At 31.4% G+C, this 23925-nt stretch overlaps 1 protein-coding gene across 1 annotated transcript; it reads right to left on the bottom strand.

The window, feature by feature from the left end:
- Window positions 1-15148: 15148 nt before the first annotated feature.
- Window positions 15149-21333, bottom strand: LOC128164394 (uncharacterized). The gene is made up of 2 exons (XM_052828187.1): window positions 18933-21333; window positions 15149-18499 (listed from the first exon to the last, which is right to left on the bottom strand). The coding sequence occupies exons 1-2, from the start codon at window positions 21033-21035 to the stop codon at window positions 16856-16858; spliced, it is 3747 nt and encodes a 1248-aa protein (XP_052684147.1). The 5' UTR covers window positions 21036-21333; the 3' UTR covers window positions 15149-16855.
- Between the last annotated feature and the right edge of the window lie 2592 nt (window positions 21334-23925).

The raw sequence follows: 23925 nt of genomic DNA, 5'->3' as shown, positions 1-23925 counted from the left end.
AAATCACCTGCGTAAAATTATAACCGTAAGTTTAATTTATGATTTAAAAATAAATATAACAATATACAAAATATACACAACAAAATTAATATATCATATCAATAAGATATATTTTATCACATCTGCAATCAATATATACGGACAAATTTATCATTAAGCATTAAATTTAAATTACCTTAAATTGTAAATAGTCAACTTATATTTGAATATACCTCAAATTCTCAACTATCTCAAATTCTCAACAAACATAAAAGATACAATAGATATTGGGTTTTTACTGAAATAAAAGGCGTAATCACAACATACGGTAACAGTAATTTTAAAACCCGTCGGTCAACCTAGAATATCCGAACTCTTGGACAGTCGGACTCTTGATCCCTCGAAGAGTTTCCTTGGTCCCATAGACTTAGAGCTATTGAGAGTCGCCTGTAATGCCTTTTTTCTAAAAAATAAATTTGATTCATTACTAGTACTGATGACCCTAGGTAATACAATGCCTCATGCGATCTTATATTATATAAATAGTTCCTGTTTAAGAGGGTAACAGTTGAAATTGACACCCCGAGGAAACCAATGTCAACCGACGCGAAGCGGAGGTTGACAATGGTTTTCGAGGGGTGTCAATTTTAACTGTCCTCCCAAACAGGCACTATTTATTTTATTATACTGAATGTCTTAATTTTAGAGAATATTTTACTGCTTTTATATAGAAATGACGTGAATTCTACGGCGAACTGTACGCGCACAATTTACGCGCATGTAACAATGCGTTGTGTTACCCGTTGCTAAGTGTGTTGCTAACGCTTAGGGTAATAGAACGGATTATCAACTGCGTCTAAACCAGATTTCAGTATTTATCATGAAAGTATAATAATTATGATTATAAACATAGTCTAGTCTTAAAAAGAAATTAACCAAAATATAGCTATTATAAACCAAAAACAAAAACCCACATACGTATTCACCATAATATACAACGACTTTGGTACGATATCATATTGTATCATATAATTTTTACAATATAGTATAATATGATATAATATTGTATGATATAATACAGTAGAGTATCATATAATACAATACTATATTATTGGAATCATGTTATATCATTTAACAACAAACCCATATATTGAGCAAGAAATATGATATAATGGTGTATTATATCAAACAAAACTATATTATAGGAATCGTGTTATATCACTGAACAACAAACACATTTATAGAGGGGTTTCTAACGACAGGGTTCTTAACTCAAGTCAGATCTTGCTCTAAAGAAGTTTGTTTTAAACTGACTGAAAACGACGCAAAATTGAGGAACTCCAAGGAACGAACAATTCAGTACAAGTTATCTTTCCTAAACTTCACTGCCTAGAACGAAATCAGTGGATGTAAACAGCGTTTTTTTTAGTGATCATTGAGAAATGTACAATTACGCGAAGTCTATATTCTTCATGCAGTATATATATTGTACCAAACGTGTCTTCTTCATATTTCCTGCAAAGTCTTAAAATTCTGAATTAAGCTTGTATTTCTATTTTTTTAATATTTATTATTATTATTCTGTCCCATTAGTTACAAGGGAGACCTTAAACGCAATTCTGTAACCAACAGCTTTAACGAAAGAAGTTAAATGTACACAAGTGGAGGTTTTAACAAATTTTCCTTTGGAGCAGTATAACTTTCTGCCTTTGCCCTGAAAAAAAATTATAGAAAGTGTTTTAAAAAATTCAAAGGTGAATAAAGATTGGCAGATTTCAACTGCATAGTTTAACCCTTGCGAAAGTGTTCTGAATATTTTCTTTATTATTGCTAAATATGCAATAAATCCAGAGGTTTTCTAATGAAAAACTTCCCAGATATTTGTTCAGCTCTATTAAAATTTCGAGCGGAAGTATAAGTGTTTTGGTAATATTTTCAAAGTACTAAAGAACTGGTCTGTTTTTATTATAAACCCATCAATTTTCCCTTTTTGATACTGCCAATTTTACAAAGTATGATCTTGTTTTTCGGATCACCACCCTGTGGATTTCCGATTCTGTATCTCCACCCTCTGAAATTGATGACGTAATACACATTAAATGCCGTCTTTATTTTAGCGCGTTTTGAAAAAGTTGTTTTTATAATTAAACGCCATAAAATTAATTTTGAAAAAATAGTTTTAGTTAATAAAACTTTAAAATGAACAGGGGGATACATGTATGAGTACTTTCTTAATACAATACGTTTTGTTTCAATCGTGCGTCTTTTTGTAGAGTATTTCAAAATTAAATATGTGATATAAGTCAAATTTTGATTTAGGAATTTGCGATACTGAAATGCACTCTAGATTTTGTTGAAATTCAATAATGTTTAAATCAATTGTTGAATTATTCATCAAACATCAAAAATTGTAATGTGTATTATTATGCTCGCCGAAGAACTGTAAACCAACCTGAACCTTGACATTTTTTTTTTATCTAGAAACGTTCACGAATAAATTACAAAACTTATTATGTAACGCTGGTGTTTTGTGCAAAAAATACAAAATGTTTCTGTGTTTTGTTCAGTTATCCGTTATAATAACATTCGCAGAGGTGTATGTTGAAACATTAACTTCTTTACTTTTTCTATTCAAAAGACTCATGTAGGGATCAGTGAAAAATCACGGGCAATTAAATTGAAATTCTCGGTCATTAGAGTTGAACCATGCGACAATAAGTAATAAATGCATTTTACATCAAATAGTTTTTCTAAATTAAGGAATAATACATTTCAATTAACTATTTTATATTACACAACTATACCGTTACCTTTGATTATGTAAAAGTACCATGGTACAATCGATTTATCGTAAAAACTCTTAAAAGAAAACACTTGAATTTCCATGATTTAAACCACATTGCCTAAAAAAAATATGAATCAGTTAAGAGAGATAACCTTATAGACATCAAACTCTTCATTTTCCTGGCAATTCTCTGTCTTAAAATAAATGTTGCTTGTTGTTGTATCTAACACAGAAAACAAGTGTCTGTAATTAGGGTCGTGTATTGGTGGATATGTAGGCAATGGGTTAATTATAATATTCTAATTCTAAGCCTCCTTGCTCACATAGTATTGAGTCTATCTTTGTGAGGGACTTCTCGATCAAAAAGACACACTCCAACCGGGTCTTCATACATTTCACTGTTGCACAAATCGAAGATTTGGTTCTTATAAAGATTTTTACTATATTCAGCAATTACATTGATGTTTGTGTCTTCGCAAAGTTTCCAGGCATGAGTACTGACAGATTTCATCTCCCCACTAACGTTACATCATTTAATCATTTATTTCTTCCGCCAATTTGCCTTTAGTTTATACAATGGAAAATATTAAATGAGTGTAGATGATTATAAATAATTATAATATAGAATAACCATAACCCATCCAAATCGTTCCTAAGCAACCAGGAACGATCATTGTCTTGTTTGTCATTTATTTGCAAAGCTACCAGGATAATGAACATTTTATGACCTAATAAAAATAATCATATAGATTACAAATATATATTGTATTATTCAGACTTATTAATGATCCTTCAGTGACTTCTAAGTTTTTTTTAAATCAGTATAAATTTTCTCTATTCATACATGTATACCAATTGTTTTTTATGATAATCGTTCTTTAAAAAAGGTACAACTAATTGAAATGCTAGAATGAGAATTGTCGTGGCCATATTTATGCTATATGTATCTCCTCTAGTTTAAGAACTCTGTATCGGGAAAATTATAATGAAATTTAAATTTTAAAATCTTTGGATTTTTTCTTTACTAAATAATAGTTCAGAACCAAAATTATCGTTCGTAATTTGATGAATAATTTGTTGTCCACCCAGCCTTATACAGCAATACATATATATGAGCTGTATTATTGAGAATCATTCTGATATCCATACATCCTACTTGAAATATAATTAATAGCTAAAACAATCGTGATATATATATGAGGAAAACAAATCTATCAATTTTATTATTAAAAAAATCAATGTTTAACATGCCATAGCAAACGCATTTGTATAAAGGACGGCAATTATGTAATATCACTTCAATCAGAGCCTCAAAATACCTTCCTCACAAAAATATGGCTAACAGAAATTCGTAAAACATTATTACGTTGGACAATAAAAAATTCCTGCATAGAGTTTGCACCTTATATTGCTTTCATTTTTAAAAAAAAAGGGGGGGGGGGTATTTCATTGTACAATTGAATACAATGACCCTAGGTTCATGTATCAATCATGTTTGTTTCTGAATTGACAAATTTTGTATAACTAGATGCATGACATTATCTTAATCTTTAGGTATTTCATCCTTAACCACAGGTTTTCATTATCTTATAGAATTTAAGTATGATCACTAAAGTTCGGTGTGATTTTAAAGGGGCATGGTCACGATTTTGGTCAAAAATTATTTCTCCTACTTTAATGTTTACAATGCTTCAGTAAGGCATTTTTAATAGGCAACCAAAATTTGAGTGTCATTTGATGAGTTATAAGCGAGTTACAGAGCTTACAATTCTTCGCTTTTGTAAACAAAATGTTTGTTTACATTTTAATGTTGAAGTGAAAATTCAAGTTTTTGACCTAAAATGAATGTGTTAATCGTTAGGAACTGTTTATTTATGCTTAAAATGAATAATAAGACAGACAAACCAGCTTTAAAAAGATTTTTACTGGTATATTGAACCTATGTAATCAAAAACAGGGCACGAGCCTTGTTTACATGACAAAGAATTGTGAGCCCTGTATCTTGCTTAAAACTCGACGACTGGCACCCAAATTTCATTTGATCATTAGAAATGCATTTCTAAAGCATTGCAAATAATAAAAACTGAAAAATAAATTTTGACCAAAATCGTGACCATGCCCCTTTAAAGGGTAAACTAATTGTTTAGGATTAAGCAAGGAATTTTTTACTTTGAAAATAATTACAATCTTCGCATACCTTGAAATCTTTCTGAAAAGTACATCTTCTAAATGTGTCTGTTTAGTTGAAGTTTTTTTCATAAAAACTTATAGTTAAAAGAAAAAGTAATAAGATTTTCTTTCTATACAAATATAAAAAATCTCAGTTATTATACCAGCAGTAAATCTCAGTAAATATAACTAATTATTAGAACTCACAGCAAAAACATCAGAAATTGTCAGTGAATATCATAAACAGCAATTATCAGTAACAAGCTACCTCTATTTACACATCCGAAGTAATACTAGCTGTTTTAGTCTGCCGAGGTATGAGCTGCACTCACTTCTTTTTATAACCAGCCATAAAAGCAAAACACACTTGTTCTTAAATCTTAAACTTGCGTAAGCATCTAAATAATCATGATCACTCTTTGTAACTGAAGCTACCTCTATGATTCATTTATATGGTTAAATCAGCCATGAATAATTAATTAGTACAAGTATTTATATAAACATGTGACCTGCTAAAAATACTTCCTACTCCAGCATCTAAAACTTATGGCTAAGATTCAGCATCCAAGGCTGTGTGGTGCATCAGTATCACAAGATGCATCATATATTTAATTTTTTGAGAAAAAGAACCGATAATAACTAAAAGCTATTATTTATTGAAGGGCATCTGCTACAAAACCTTTAAATAGCTTTTTAAATCTTAACCTCATTCAGTATCCAAACCTTTTGTATTTTAACCTGTCAAGTGCACAAGTATTATCTGACTCACCATCAACGCATGTTTAGTGAAGTCAGAGCCAGATATTACTAAGATATAGTCATTTAAGGGCACCTGCTTCAAAAACTTTAAAATCGTTACCTCATTCAGAAACTATAGCTCATGTAATGCAGCTAAGCCTGTTAAGTGCATGAGTATTACTAGTATAAGATTGAACCAATTTTGTTGAAGTTAGGACGAATAACAACTACGATAAAATCATAAAAAGGCACTTGCTCCCAAAACAAACTTTAACCTGCCTAAGAAACCTTAACCTCCTGCAGCATGCATCTAAAATTCATGGCCCAGATTCAGCATCCAAGTCTTTTTAGTCCGTAAATAGGGCCAGATGCACACTCCATGCAAGTTAGGTGAAGATCGGACAAGTAATCACTAAGATACAGGACCTGCAACAAAAACTTTAACCAAATCTGGACAACGACGTTGACGCCGGTGGTACAACATAAGCTAACCTGACTTCGTCTCGATGAGCTAAAAAGGATCTTTCAAGCCAAGATTTTTGAAAAAGTTCGTTTTCTGTTGGGTTTTTGTTTACGGAGGGAGGGATTGACTTTTAAATTTTATTCATTTTTTTTATCTCATTAACCAACGAATAGTGTTTATATTTTGAGATGTTTGTGGAATTTCGTCCACGAGGTTGCTTTAAAACTATTTTTTAAATATTTCGATTTAATACTTTATGTCAAACAACACACCTAGAAAAAATCACTCTAATTGAATATATATTATTTGATTATAAAAAATAAAATGATAAATAAACTGTACATATCTCAAAAAAGAACTCAATTCAGTAAGAAACAACCTTGCGGGATTCGAACTCTGGATGTACGGATTGCATGCCCAACGCTTAATAAACTCTGCGACGGCGTGAGGTACATATTTTCGTTGATAAAATCCTTTTAATAAAACGAATTGTGGTCCCGATCAGAGGTCATCCAATTTTTGATGAAGTGTTATTCCACCCTAAGTAGATTTCAATAATCAAGGCACTGAAGTACTGACGGGATTAATTTTATTGATTATTCTTTATTTAAAATTAACAATAGGTAATTTTGCTGGGCAAGTAATTTCTCAGCTGTATTTGAATAGCAACGTACTTTTTTCTTATACGAATTATCGGGCTTTTTTGGCAAGAATTCCGGGTTACAGAAGGAATACCCCAATGAATCATGTTGTGTAGCATCTAAAGATAGAATTGACGACATCAACCTCTTCAATGGAAAATGTACATGTACCAGTAATCGAAATTTTTTGTAAAATTGTACCGAATCAATTTTTTAACAAACAAATAGAAATGGCGATTTGGTAATCAATGACAGCGAATCGGTGTTATTGAACTCTAGCGTGGGAATACATACTTGTACGACTGCAAAAAATATCGACATTGTTGGTACAATATAAAATCTCAATTTTCAAGGTTTTCATATATGTTTCCTAAAAATCAAACAAAGTTTTTAATACATTACATCAAATTTATCGATTATTTCCAAGTACTAATTAAGTCTTGTCAGTGGTGATGATTTTCATGAGTTGTGCTTAGATCCCAACACTGTTTTACTTCGTTTCCCTGTAACTGCATAGGAGGGTTGGTAAAAATCGTCTCCCAAATACCATATAAACTTCCTTCATAATTTTTATTTAATTTTATAACATGGCACTTACGTAAGAATTTGAGAGCAGAAATGTTTATAATTAAAATAAAAAATCTGGAAGAAGCCTGATGTATTAACAATTTTGTAGAAAACAGATTATTGCACTTTAAAGTCTTATATTGTTAATTACTGGCCCTACTATTAGTAAAAATGCATGCAACAAACATCTACTAAATTTGTTTGGCGAAGAGATCCATCTTAATTAATTACATACTTACTACTCACTTTAGTTTATGTCAGCTTCATAATGATTTAAAAAGAGATATTCAATTTTTTTAGATAGCAATAGATGGGAATAGTGGGAAACATAAAAGATTATAGTTAAGATTTTATATCATTAGTAAGAGAGATATATTCAATAATAATAGCCAAGTCTTGATTTACAAACTATTGAACCAAGTTATAGCCAAAAAATTGAAACTTGGTGTAATTAGTTTTTCTTTTTAAAAAACCGCTGTAAGGAGTAACACAAACATGATGTTTTTAGAATGTGTATCATTGATAAATAAAGTCTTTTAAACAGGTGTAAATCATGATCACAACAGGTACAAATGTTTGATACAAAGAATTTCTCGAACATTTCACAACAAAGATTGTCACTTAAGTTGCCTCTGATATTCTAGTAAACATCATCATCACCCCTTTTATGTAAGGTGATGCAGTTTGTATCATATGAAACTTATCTCTATGTTGCATATCTGTACAATTGAAATGACAATAACTTCATACGTTGAAACAGCAGAAGCTAAGGATGTATCTGGACAGCTTGCTTTTCACAAAACTAAATACGAGTAATATATGCAATTTGCATTTATATATATGTGTGTGTGTGTGTGTGTGTGTGTGTGTGTGTGTGTGTGTGTGTGTGTGTGTGTGTGTGTGTGTGTCTAAAAACTCTCTCCCAAGATATCCTTGTTTCACATTTTGCTTAGTTACTCAATAATTATAAATACTTCAGGGCTCAAAAATTCAATCAAATCAAATCAATCAAATTATCATATAGATCAGACTTCCGTTCTGTGTTACTGTTGCAATATTTAAATTAGATGGTCTTCTTTCACCTGTAACATCACATCATCAGTCAGAGCCTGTTTGATTCTCATATTTAATTTATGTGGAATCATAAGGTCAACATTTTTGTCGATTTCTTGGATCTCCTTAACCAGTTCAATAAACAGACTTAGTCTAGTAAACCATACACCTGTGCATTAGAAATCTAGGAAAAGTGGGTCTCATTTCAGCGAGTTTATGGTTTACTTGTTCTATGCGTTATGGTAATTAGAAGGCATTGGGCTTCTTTCTTTTTTGGATAAGCGTTGGAACCAAATGCTTGCTGTCTGTGCATCCAGGACCTGGAATCAGAGGTACATAAGATATAGCCCAAAAAGGCACAGCAGAATATATTAGGGTATATGTATTGCTAGAAACAAAATATTCATATGGGTGACGAAATATTTTTCACCTCTAACATCCTGGTCTTCCATCATAAATCAAATCAGATGTCGTTTTCTAATAAATAGCTTCTTTTACTGCTTTGTTTATTGACAAAAGTTAGATAAATCAATAGATGAAAGAAGTAAGCCCGTTGGAATATAACAATCTTTTATTACATTATGCATAATAATATGTATAATGATACCGTGAATCCTTCCGAATTGATTCAGTCGAAACTTGATATCAATTATGTAAATTAATTGTTCGTCTAATGAAACATTTGAGCTCAATTCTATAATGTTAAAACGATAATATATGTGCTTTATCGTATGGATGGATTTCAAAAGCACGCTACATAAATTTAATTGAAATTATAAAGCATAGCTATCTGCTTTTGTTTCAACCCACTACCACCGATTACTCCACAATCAATGATGTGTAAAAGTTACAGGATCAAGCCACACCCTCCTCGCTCAACTCCACTCTCCATGCATCAATTAAGATTAATATTCCATACAGGACCCTCAACAGTTCGCGTAACTATTTTCACTTGCTAACTGTGATCTTTATTTATTCATTAGTTATGACTATAATACCGTAATAAATCATGAGAAATCAGATAAGAATAATGATTTTCCATACAAACTTACACATGCAAAAATATATCCAAGTTTGCACTGTACTTTGGAATATTATCAAAATGCGTGTGATTATAATGATCCTTATTGAGTGACAGGTTTACCAAAATTACAACAGCTTCTTTCTCTTTTGGAAATTCAGACAAAGATAGTTTATCTAAAAGATGCAAAAAAATGCTTTAAAGATGCCTAATTTAATTAGCAAAATGATCAGTGATTGATTACTTGTACATGTACCTTTTGTATTTTTTAGTGAATCATTTTCAAGTTTAGGGGAATTATAAAGATGAACATTTATTTAAGGGGGGGGGGGTGTAAGTGTTTTATTCATTTTTTCTCTATTTTTCAAATGAAAAATTGCTTCATATTGAAAAGTTAATCCAAAATACAGTTTTCTCTCTTCGTGTTGCTGATAAAAGTAAGACATCCTGAATTATGACGTTTGCTTAAAAGCCTTACATCAGTCGATAATACTACGGTTTGGCATTGCTGTCCTTTTAAAACGTCTTTTTGGGGAATCACACGATCTTTGAGCTCGGCTTGCATGTATCAAATAGCGATGGTTTTAGGGGAGGGGGATTATCCACCAGTGTCAATAACCACAGCCTTAATAACAGTAAGATATCACCAATCGAACCTACGTGTAGGTACACCTAATCTACTTGCACATCGTTTGATTTGTGCATAAAATTGACAAAAATTAAGTAGCATTTAAAACTATGCATCGAAAATCTGATTCTTTCGACTTTATCCCGAAGGTATTGATATGTTGCATGCATGCATGTTTTCTAAACAATGATTTTTGTGTTTTCTTAAAGGTCGTGTGAGGAATAGATGTGATATTTTCTATATATTGTATTTTGGTCTATAATTAAATGAATTATAAGATCATGCTTCATTTTGTTAGAATTTGGCGGTTGAATATTTGGACAATGTGAGCTGAAGCGCACTGTAGCAACATAAACATGCAAAGGTATAGATATTCAGGCAATAACTTGTTTTAACTGTTAAAAAAGTTTGGTTTGACACAAATTTATTAAAAGCTGTGTCAACCTTATGTACAGGCATTCTTAAATTTCAATGCATAATACGCATAGAAGCATATTGGTCCATTACTATGACACCTGTCTGAAAACGATTGATGCGTAACCACGAAAAGTCATCAATATCCTGTTACACATAAAACGTCAAACTGTTACAAAATATTATCAAATATTGAAGTTAATTTAAAAATCGATGGACAATTGCAAGAGACAAAGAGAGATAAAATTTTATTGTCACATTAAATTCATTATTCAAATGTGTTAATGCAAATGCGTTTTAACACCTTAAGGTTTTTGAAAACATAAAAAAAATAATAGCAAAATTCAAAGCATGTCAGATGACTTATTGTTTATCAGACAAATGGAAACAGTTTTTGGTAATTTGTTTTCTAGTAGCAATGCAGATAGACAATCTTTGATGTTTCTAAATTTAGTCAGAAGAATTCCACAAAAGTGTTAACGATGTACAAATATACATTAAAATTTGTCACCTGCTAATAACAATCATGTTGATGCATTTTGAAAAACGTAATTTTATAAAGTCGTATCATAAGATTAAATGAAATATACAAGCATTTGTATAATTTTCGCACACATTTGCATAAATATTAATAAAAGAATAGTAGGTACACAATGATATATACATTATTCATTATCAGGTTTATTTATTCCAAATAAAAAGTAATTGATGACGCAAACACAGTATAATATTTGTTTAAATAATGATAACATTCATTATTGAATTAAAATAGCTTAAAGAAAAAAACCTTACACTTATGTTGTTATGATTCGTACATAGAAATAGCAGCCGTGCTTTGACAATGTATGCCTTACCAAGAATAAATGGGATCTGTTTTGACAGTAAACGGACCATTATCCTATAAATCTGAGAAAACATCATGTAGGCATTGTAGCTATCTTAATTTTGACAAACAAATACTTCTTAACAAATCGAAAACGTTCTACGACAAACATAGAAGATGATTTTAAACACACCCAAAGATCTGACTATTATTGTGACCAAATATGTGAAAAGAGATATGTTAAAAAAATACATCCAATTTCATAAAAAACCAACATGTCAAAACAACAGACTATGGTAAATGTTAGGTAAAACGTCGAATCCATGCACAAACTTTATCCTCTGAAATCTGAGATCGAACAAAAGAGAGCTGCATAAAGAACAGAGAAAAGAGAAACACATAAAAAATGGAATGGTTTAAAGTCCTTGTAATAAGCCTAATATGGCAAATGTTAAAATCAAGAACGGCATGGATAAAACTATACAAATAAATATTAAATATTTTAAAGGAGTTTTCACAAAAGAATCTTCTAATAGAACTTCATTCACTGGTGTGTAGAAGTCTAAACTAAGTCTTACAGTTCCGTGCATACTTTTGACAAATTCGTTGATTTTGAATGCCCTTGTTATTGCTTAAACGTAATAAATGTGACTGTGTTGATCTGATAAGACATTCTCATTTCCTCTAGCTGTATCTATGAAAAGTAGTTTGTTTATCTATACTTATAAATAGAAACATTTCGCCAATAAACTACGAAACGCTTACACCAGAGTAACTGGTTACACATTCAGTAGTTCAACACATGTGATGTAAGCTTCCGAAAGCTTTAATATAATTTACCTGATTAGTATTAATGTAAAATAATCCATCAACCTACTTTCATTTTCGATAAACAAGCCTGACATGTATAGCAAAAATGCGAGTAAAGTGGAGGACACGCTTTGGTGGATCCTTTGCGTCAAAATACATGCTTGCAGTTAAATAATCTTAAATGATTACGCATAGAGTGAATATATATACTGAAAACTTATGTGGGTATACATAGAAATTAAGATTTCACCAAAGGAAGAATGGATAAAATAAGTGAATTCGTTTCTTGAATGCGCGATTTTAGTTTTAATAGATTGACGCTAGCGAAGCACGACCTCTGGTGAGAAATTGGATAGAGCTTTCCAGAAAGGGTAACCAAGGACGCGTGATGACAGCATGAGTTCATCATGCTTCGCAGGCAGAAACCTTTGATCGGCAATCTATGGTTAATTTTTAAAAACTTAATATATATAATTGAATAATTTGATGAATCAATTCTTTAGTTTTGATGGAAAGAACTTTCCAGAACAGAGTGTCCACGAACGCATTTAGAGTAGGTAACGTCAAAACGAAAAGTGAAAGACGAATGAACTATTGGGCAGATACACTATATCTGACAACTTTGGTTTAAAATAATGCAAATAAATATGCATACACTACACCGCCAATTGTGCCTCACGTGTGTTTCAAGTGAAAAAAAAGTTTCACGTGAGGCACACGTGAGTTTCATCCGAAATTCACGTGATATTCGTGTGAAGTGAAATTTGCGTGAAATTTTTCATGTGCATTTCAAGTGAAATAGCTTACGTGCTTTTTACACAATTTTAAAGTGAAATCCCTTTCACGTGAAATTCATATGAAAATTCTCACGTGGAATTCACGTGAGTGCTCTTTTCATACGAATTTCACGTTAGAGTTTTACGTGAAATTTCACGTGAATTTCACATGAAAATAACGTTATTTTCATGTGAGGCACAATTGTTTGGGTATAGCTAACGTTTTTTAATTTGTAATTATTTAACACAACAGATTGGTTGTTTACATTATACATCAATTTGTAAACAATGAACAGATTGTGTTCTACGTCTTTATTAATAAATGAAGAATGAATTAAACAAAGAAGTTGGATTGAAGGAGAGGAGTGCTCCCCAATTATTTTTTTTTCAAAAAAGTATCTTAATGGGAACATAGAATTTCTTTTAGAGAAATTGGACCCAAAGAACAAAATATAGAATAAAAAATTTAAATTCAATTCCCACTCAATGCTTTGAGAAATAAAATTCAAAAGTTTGCTCAAATTTTTCCAATCAGCAGAAACGAAGAAGAATCGAGTCACGTACATGAATTTATCATTATTTTTAATTTAGATTTTTTTATCCCTACTTGCTCCTGTAACTATCCAGCCATGCAATTTTTTATTTCATTATTTCAAAGAATGTCATAAATTTTTTTTTGGGAAACTGGACACTGTATATACAAAAAACGGTATGCTTCTACATATTAAGCATTGTATCATTATAAAGTGTTAATTCCAGCATTTGCATGGGATACCATCTAGTCCTTTATAAATGGAACAACATCAACATCAGAGTCAGAAGTAGGTATTAACTTTTTCATGTAGCAACTTTCACTAGTGAACATATCTTGGCGGACAAATACTGGCAGATACCAGGCTTCCGCACTCTCTCGAAAATCAAAAGTAACGTCATCCAAATGGCGTGTTAAACAGAGCGAGCGCTCGCCAAAATGTCCTATACCTACAACACAAATTCGCTCTATTGAACACGCCTAAAATGGGCAGTAATATTTGTTAGATTAAGAAGATTAAATTTAAAACTTTTTCTGCCAATAGGAAAAATCATATTGGTTATTTTCATTCGTTTGAATATTAAACCCCCAAAGAGTAAAACATTTTCTTTTTCAGTAACTAACGAGATACAGGATATGTTTGAATAGACATATTTTTCTTCGTTTTGAACATTGCCTTCGTTAATCAGGAATCAGAAAAATCAAAATTTATTTGTCAAAACTCTTAAGCAAATTAATCGTATTCTGATAGAGAAAACAAGATACATATAACGAGTAAGCGGTTTTACTGATGAGTTACCTACAAGTATATGTAGGTTCGTACAACTCCATTTAACTGTGATTGATTAAAAAAACCATGTAGTTATATTCCTTTTACTGATTTCTTTTAATAAATTATCATTTTCACGTGGTATTGTTTGAAAATGCAATCAACATGACTCAAAGACGTCTCTGGATTTTATTTCACTGCACCCTTTTCCAAATGTTTTCATTTTATTGGAGAAAAGCTCAGGAAATGACAACAAGTACATGTATCTGTATGTAGTTACAAAACGGCTACTCTTTTGGCTGTTCCTGGATAACATGAATTCATTACACCTCCTACAAGCGGAATTTTTGTATGGGTATGCCTGTATATCTACATCCATCATTGGACACACACAGATATAAAAAGTCTCTGAACTCAAGTTGATTTCCAGTGTTACAAGTTACAATGGAATTCTTAAAGATTTTGATATTGTATTGCGTAAATCACAAATTTATTTGTTATAAAGATAATTGCGACGGTGTTCTTCATTGCCAATCTGCTGGTACTTCACACTGGCATTTTTTCTCTTTATGCATTATATATTAGGGTCCGGTGCATCTTAGGAATTCGTTCTAATTGTAAATTGTAGAAATTCTAGTAACAAAACATAACCAAACCTTCAAGGTCTATAAAATCGATAAAATAGTCTATACTATTATCAAATCAAAAAATTGTTGACAGTATTGTATTGTCCGATGATTTTCATTTTTATTTTCAGGGCACTTGCTTTTTTAAACCTAAATAAAATCTAGGATAAATAGTTGTAAAAAAAATTATGATGTACAAGTCGGATAGGTTACTCAGAACCAGTTTCACAGATTTTTTCACACACTTCTTACTTTATTAGTTTGTTCAGTTCAATGTTTTGAAAATGATTTTTAATGAAAAGTACATTTGCTTTTTATGTAAACAACCCTTACCAATTAACAAATCATTCCTTAAAACAATAACCAGTTTTGTTTTAATGTTCTGGGGAAAAAAACAATTACACACTTAAAATACAATTTTATTCCAAACTACAATGACTGATATATAACAAATGTTTATATATTAATATACAGGTTTCCTATTCATCTAATTATACAAAAGTAACAAATTCATTATACAAATTAATAAAAGCTGTTATCCCAGATACCTGATAAATAACATGAAAGCAGGTTATCTTGAAAAAAGTTTATTTTAGCGCTTCTTGCTGAAGTAAAATGGGAAGGGGGGGGGGCTTCTGCTGGGCCGCCCCGGCCCAAACAAAAACAAGCAAGTCAAAAGCAAAGCAGCAAGCAATAGCACGACGTTATTAGTGAGCAAATTTGACGTAAACGTGACGTAATCTATAAGCAATAATGACGTTATCAAAAATAATGTTAATTTTTTTTTTTTGCACATTTACTACGTCTTATCTAATCCACGATTGTTTTAGAAAAAGGATTATTCTAGAAGGGAAGTTGATAGAATAGAATCACCCATTAAAACCAAACTCCATCGTACTCAAAATTTCCAGCTAATTGTAACTGAGATAAATATCCGATATATCCTACACATGCTCCTTTAAACGATAGTATGTACTTTAAAGAGACAGTACGGTGCATCTTATCAAAAAACGGACTTGAAAAAAAGTTCCTATCGGGTTCGGTATTTTTGTTCTACTCATGAATGTATAAACGTCCAGAAAATTACAAAGTTCTCTGTGAAATAAATCTAATTATTCAATTAAAATTAAAAATTACGTATAACCCATACATTTTAACATCGGGGTTCAGCCTTCTATACTACTACGCATGCGTATTTACTGTAAACAAAACACATGCAGGGCTTGCAAAGATTCTCCTGATCATGTTTGTTTATAAAAATATGTCTTTTCTACTTCTCCCAGGTAATATTTAATCAATGTATTTAAAATAACAATTATTATTTTGTAAGCTTGTATTTTGCGTGTTTATCATAAGAGCTGCTACAACCTAGATTCATTTTTTAAAATGAGGCATTTTTAGGGGTTATTTAACACATTTATGTCTGTTCATTTAAAATGAACCGAAATTGGTAAACCATTAATAAATTATAGAGAAAGTGATGATGTGTTTCGTTTAGAGAGTCCCTTTAACCTGTGCACCTTTATGACCGTAGTCGGACGAAGATCTTGTAGTTTTCAGCACGTGTCAATTACGGTCAATCAAAGTCCACGTGTTAAAAATATAATATATACGATTATTCCGGTTTGTACGACCATTAAATTTCTGGAAGCTCATAATTACGTTAATTAAGTATGTGAAATGGATTTTTATGTATTTCAACTGTAACAATCAACATTACTAGTATTTCTTATTTCCTAACGAAACAATAGGTATGTCTGAAGCTGTTCACACATGTGTTTCTTTTGACATTTAAACAGTTGGATTTTATATAACGCAATGTAAAAGGTATCTACACGGCATATCTTGTGAATGAATGCAGGATATTGTAAATTTTGAAATAATCTTCGAGACTATGATTTGACGTTAGACATAATTACTACTTTTCTGGTAAAATAAGATAACAATAAATATGAAAATGTTGTAGATAAATCAGCATATTTTTAAAATTGTTATTCATGTTTCACAATGTATGTTGAGTTAATAAAAATATATTTCTTTGCATGATTGAAGAGACAAATATTATATAAGTGTATCTTCATTCCCCGTATGTTTAGATTTCATAGTTATTTGACTAGGACTATTAGTAGCTGAACATATATTTGTACGGCTGCTAACATAGACACCTTTACAACACACTTTTCTTTTTAACAGTTTGAAAACTTTTTTGTGACAAACATAGGAGATAAAAATAAAAACACCCAAAGATCCACTTATTATTGTGGCCAAAAATGTGAAAGGAGATACATTAAAAAATCCGTCCACAATCATAAACAACCATGAGACACCAGTCAACAGAAAGAGTTTTAAGAAAATGGAAAGTTCATTCCTTTCTTGGGAACCCTGAACTTTAGGTGTATTTTTGATAAAATGAAAAGTTATTGAAAACATGACTATGTTAAAAATTATCTGAAGAACTATAGGTAGTATGAAAGTAGCTAAAAGAGCCAGATGACTTACAAGGAAACATTTGCTTCCTCCATATCCGAAACTTACAGAACCGATTTCAAATAATATTAAATTGATAGCAACAGGAATCATGGGTAAGATAAGTGAAATAAAAGAGTATGTAATGAATAATTTTCTATCAGCAGATGTATTAGCATGAACTAGAGAATTTCTCACAAACAATTTAAACATGTGAAAGCAACACACATTGGTACATGTAAACACAGAGATCCAAAAGTAATGAGTGAATCCCCCAATCCATGCACAGGCTGTGTCGTCTGTTATGTGAGACCTTATAATGAAAAACAGTTGTGCAAAGAAAAGAGAAAAAGCAAAACACATCAAATTTTTGCCTGGAATAGTTCTCAGCGCTGGCAAAATGCAGTATATGACAAATGTCACAAATAGGGCAAACATAGATAAAATGGTACTTAAATATGTTACCCACATCAAAACTATTTCGACCAAAGAAGCATCCGATTCTAATTCAAATCGATTTTCTATAAATTTTTGGTAGGAGTTCAAACAAAGTCTAATACTCCCATTATCACTTTTAACAAATTCTTTTATCTTGAAATCACTTTTGATCGTTTCGACGTAAACATGACTGTAGTCATCTGATAAGACATACTCATTTCTTTTCAGCTGTATCTGTACGCAAAATAGTAAATTGTTAACATCGTTAATAAATGGAACAACACTATTCTCAGAGTCAGATGTAGCTAATACATCTTTCATGTAGCAACTGTCCCTAGTAAACATATCTTGGCGAACAAATGATGGCAGATTCCAGGCTTCCGCACTCTCTTGAAATTCAAGATTTACGTCATCTAGATGTACAGTAGTATTTGTCAAATTAAGAAGATGCAACTCCAAACTGTTTCTGTCGATAGGAAAGATCATATTATTTATTTTTAATTGTAAGAGCATTAAAACTTCAAAATGTGTGACGTTTTCTACTGTGTCTGAAGAGTTGCATGATTTGTTTGAAAAGACATATTTTTCTTCGATTTCAACAAAGCCCTCGTTTATTTCTTGTTGAATATATCTTTGAAAATCCTCGATTGTCGCCCCTATACTTTTCTGTCTTGAATAGGAAGACATTGAAACTCTAAATGCCAATCTATACCGCAATTCTCTATCATAAGGAACGAGGTAAGAACATGAATTATTTTTCAGAACTTTTCCTCTTGAGCACAACAACTCCCTGCAAGTATTCTGAAACATGGAAATACAAAATATTTTAATAACACTAACTGTGTTCTTTTTAAGGCTGTTCTTTGTCCTACTATGTATATTTACTCTAACGTCGATGTAACTTTTTCCAAAATTTTACCGATATACCGTTGCTTCAAATAAAATCAATAAATAAATAAATAAGCATCCAAATTTAAAGAAATGTTCAAGGAGTTATAAGCCTATGTTTAAGGTAAAAATGTAAGAAGCCTCTACACATTTCATTTGACTGACATTTACAAACTCCCTTACTTTAAGATTATTTCTATAATGTTTAATGAACATTTAAACAAATTGAAAATCAGCTCTTGAAAAAATGACTTTTTGTTGATTGTTAAGCTCCTTATAAGTAATTCTTTTCTCTATCATCTGCATATTCACTCATCAAAAAATTGTCAAAATTAAACGCACTTACCTTTAAAACATCTTTAAATTCTTTTTCACTGCAGTGTGATTCCAGAGATTTAACATTGTAAGTTTTCTTTTCAGAAAAGGAAAACAAGTCTCTATACGACACCCTAATCTCATTTAAATCGAAATCTCTGGATGTATAAAACGCATTACATTTCCAACAAAAATTATTTTTAAATGGATAGGCCTGCATATCTAGAATGTCAAATCTACATCCATTGACATACGATATATTTTGTTGGTTTTCTGTAAAACAAAATCCGACAGGGTCCTCAAAAGTTTCGCTGTTGCAAAGATCACATATCTGGTTTTTATAAAGATAGTTGCGGGATTTCTTCATTACCAGTCTGCCAGTATTTTCACACATTTTTCGGGCATTTTCACTCACTGATTTAACAAGACCAGTGACATTGCATTTGTTTATTGTGTCATAAGTTTCCGGTTCACAACGGTCGACTATATCCGCACTTGAAAATTGAACAGAACAGTTACTAAGTATCGCAGCTTGTAACAAAGAAGTGTACGATTTCATGTACATCGGAAATACAACAAGAGGACAAACGAGTTTCACCTTCCACGCTTTCACATCGGTCAAATTCAGATTAACATCTTCTAGTTGATTATGACATAAAAAACAGTAAATATTTTTATATGCTATATTTCTTTGGACATCAGTCACTGGAATGTTGAACACGTCGTAATCGAAAAGTTCTTCACATCTTGATTTTATGTAAGTGTATGTATAACTTACAGGACATCGGCTAATAAGAAAGTAGTATGCTCCAGGTGTTTTAGAGTCCAAATTTTGATCCATAAAACCTGGAACACATGCCCTGTGTTCATAAAAGGCAACATCAGGACAACACAATGAGTATTTGTAACAATTTTCTTCACACAAACAGTTTTTCCTTGCCTTAAAACCTGGATATATTTTATCTATTTGATGATTTTCATGGCACCAGTTTTCATATCCACCTGCTCTCACATACTCCTCGTATAAAGAAGTCAGATTCACAATATGAGAATCTGATGTCTCTATTGTAATATTATTGAGGGGTAGATAATTGCCTATATCGTCACCAAGATTCCAAGACAGCATGTTGACATCGGCGGTGTATTCATTTTCTGCTGAGTTGTACTTTTCGGTAATGTTAACTAGAGCATCTGTATATGTATACACGTTTTTGTTGTACCGGGTTGCGTAATCTTTTGAATTGTTTTTCGCATTTTGAGTATTATTGACGTACTGCGGACAAGTTGTATGGTTTGAACATTCATCGAGGGAGAGTGATGTCGCTCCTTGCTGTGCTTCAGTGTTGCAAATAAAACAAAAGACATTTTGAAACACACCATACTGATTTCGATATTGCCTGCATGCATTCAACACGTCATCGTCATATTGTTCCCATGTTCCTGTGATATTGCATTCGGCTACTACGGGTAGTGATCTACAGCGCTTGGGATTGCTTTTTAAGGGAGGCATATAATTTATAGCACATTCATTCTGCTGCATACCATACCACAAATGACCAGCGTCGGAATATACATCTAGATCTACTTTTTTACGTGGGCACGAAATAAAATAAGTCCATGGTATGACCTCATCCTCTCCATTGCACTTAGAACACTGGATATTTACGTAAGTCTTATTTGTTATAGGAGAATAAACCGGAACCTGGTTAAGGAAATTACTCTGTTCAATTGGAAAATTGCAATTTTGTCCGTAAAAGTCTTTATCTGTTACTGGACATGAAGAAACCATCAAATATTGATTTTCATCAATAAAGTATTGTTTATTGACAAAAAGCTTTGTCTGAACACACGTGGTGCTAAGAATCTTATCCGGACAGCAATTGCGATTTACTTCACATTCATCGTTGCAAAAACATTGGGGGCAATTTTTCGTTACCAAATCACTCCTTTCGTTTTTGGAACTAGGCCGAGAGTTGTCCGCAGGGCAAAGAAATTCACTACCACAAAGTTCTACATACTTTGTCACCAGGTTCGATTTATTTTGAACTCTTCCAATCCAACAGTCAACTGTTTGAGTCATACAAAGAAGTAAAAACAAACGTTTGAACAACATGAGATCCATATTGAAATACATGTATGTTCTGTATCACTTCCATTCACCACATGGAAGCTATACTGATTTTAATTTAAACACTTTTACACATGAACACTTAAATTATTCCTTTTAGTTAGTCAATCGTTTTGGGCAGGATTTGTTCCAATGTCCCATTCTCTTGTCACTAAAATGTTTCGTAACAAACAAAATGCTGTTCATTGTGAATGGTCGGGTGATAATTGAAAAATACGTTTACTTCGTTAACCAACCTTCATACAATGTTTTCAGTAAATTAATGTCCCATTTGTTACTGGTACATTGTAGCAAGTATCCTCAATACCGGATTGTTCCGCAGCTGTTGTACGTGCCTAAATGATTGTTGATCGTTCCCACGTGACTCTTAACTAGAGAAAATCTATCACAAACATTAACAATGCGCCAGTGTTCGTAATAGCTATACTAAAGAGGGGTATTACATGAGACTTTAACTCTTGGTGTGTAAAATGACATAAAGCAAGCGCTGTATCTTTTTTAGTGTTATACCCGTATTTCAACTAATTAAATTGTTTATAATTACTGAACTCATTAATCAAAGAAATTGTTTTCTACATGTATTTTTATTTTTTGCAGTGGATATGATCCATTTTAATTATTTTGCTCTAAATAATGTTATTTTCATATACAGCAATATTTGTTTTGGAATAGAATTAATAACACTATGTTTTGATTTTTTTAGTTAATTAGATTATTCTGGCAAATATCCTGTAAAGTTTGTATAATCGGTTAATAGTTTTTTTTTTAAATCTTAAATGTAAGAATTAGTATTTTAGAAAACAAAAGAGAGAAGCAATTAATTATGTTATGCGCAAGATTGTCGTAATTCTTAAAGTAAAAACCAGTTTATCTGTTGCCTAGAATTTCAATGCGGGAATGTGTCCTCAAAGACTCATATTGACCATAATTCTTTGCTTCTATTTCGAGTGTAGTTTTGTTTTCAGATGTTTTAAATATATCTCACATCACTTTAAGAGTTCGATTACAGAATTCGACCCCTTAAAGCTTGGCTCGAAAAAAGCAGAATTGTTTTTTAAATATTTTTTCGTGCGCTGCCTGCTTCAAAAGATATTTATTTTTCATCAGAGACATTTTTTGTCATTTAGATTTTTAAAATATGCTCTTTAAATGTTTAACTGTTTAAAATTTTACTCTTAGAATTATAGACATTTATACCGTGCTGATATACATGTACTTCGATATCTTTAAAATTATCTGTATGTAATGGTTGTTGGTGATAAAAATAGGGTTAATGAACTGGCCATCTGTTTCAAAGTACCGGTATTTGCTCTGAGTGAAATTAGATCATTTCATAGGCTCATACGCTCATAGAGGATTATCTAAAGAAAGTTTAAACACCCTAGACAGAAATAAGTTATAAATTTATATACTAGTAACAATAAATATGTTAGGTTTTAGTTTGTCAATACCAGCAATTATGATAATATGATAATAATTTAGAATACTTTGCCAGATTTTGCTATGAAAACCGCAAAGTAAGTAGAAATGGGAAATCTATTGAATTGTTTTCCCCATATAATTCAATTTTTTACCATTGAGTGTTGGAAAAGGGTCAATGGACCTTAACTTCAATATGATAATCAACTGTGTAAATTAAATCGTAACACCAAGTGAATTGAAACTTTTTTTTCTTTAAGGTGTATGTTACGAAGACATCATTAGATTAACAACCTATCAAAGAGCACGTTACAACCAGAATACCAAAAAAAAAATATACAACTTGGAAGTTTCAATTTTAAAAAATGTATATCGACAGTCAGACAAACAAAGTACTAGTAATTTTGAAATAAAAACCCTGTTACATTCATTGTTCACACAATAATAGCAACAATCAGTGTTAAATTGTATTCTAAATAAACTCTAAAAAATGCATATCTACCTTTTCCTTGCATACATGAATCTATATCATAAGTGAATTATGAACTGCCTTATTTGCAACTAAAGAATCCAATTTCTCCATTAAAAGGCAAAAGATAATATAATACACAAAAAATTAATAAATCGGTCCCCCAATCTTTGATTATCATTTATGAGACGCTTTATTAATCCATCTAGTAGATTAATTAGATGTGAGTGTGCCAAGTAACCATTCATTATAATCGAAGATGTAATTTGATGCAATAAAGCGGTTAAATTAATGTTAAATGCTACATTTTGTAATGGATTGCTCATTTAATCAAATACTTTGGAGCATCAGTTGGAATTCTCATTTCGAACAATTTATGGTCCATTAGTGTCTGGATTCGTCGCATATTGAATGATAGTCTAATATTTCGACTTCGTTGACATACTTTTAAACCTGGCATTGACCTAACATTTTCCTGGTAAGACGGCTTAGAATAATATAATCCTTTAATTTGCTTTCGTGAATGACATGAATAGAAATATTAATTTACGTTTAACTTGGTCACTCTTCTGAAACAAAGAAACATTATTCGTGGTTTTAGGCATTTCATATCCATTATAATGGTGCATCAACTGCAATAAGATACCTTTTAACTCATAAACAAAATACCCTGTGTACATAAATGAAATACTTCTATTTAAAATGTATTTCACGTGCATGGTTCCTATTGAATTATTTTTATTATTATTATCTTGTGCCTTTTTAAACGTTAAATAAATTTTACAGAAAACATAGTATTTAGAAATACTCGTTTTGCTTACACTTCATATATTAGGATAATGCATGTCAAAAAGATATGCAACAGTTAATTCTTTTTTTTTTTTACATAAAATCAAACAAATTTAGATCATGAATAAGTTAGCCATGTTCTATTGTATTCCGGTCAATTTGGTACATATCCGTTCTACGTCAATTCAAGTGTCAATTATATTCATTTCGTCGAAAACT

Source organism: Crassostrea angulata, chromosome 10 (genome assembly GCF_025612915.1).
Source record: "Crassostrea angulata isolate pt1a10 chromosome 10, ASM2561291v2, whole genome shotgun sequence".
NCBI lineage: Eukaryota > Metazoa > Mollusca > Bivalvia > Ostreida > Ostreidae > Magallana > Magallana angulata.
This window is presented reverse-complemented; position numbering and strand designations above follow the sequence as displayed.

Bases quoted from the DNA above. Each gene is read 5' to 3' on its own strand.
- LOC128164394 (XM_052828187.1), bottom strand. From the start codon at position 21,035: ATGTATTTCAATATGGATCTCATGTTGTTCAAACGTTTGTTTTTACTT. The intron at 18,500-18,932 runs GTAAGTGCGTTT...TCCATGTTTCAG, and splicing joins AATTTAAAGATGTTTTAAAG to AATACTTGCAGGGAGTTGTT.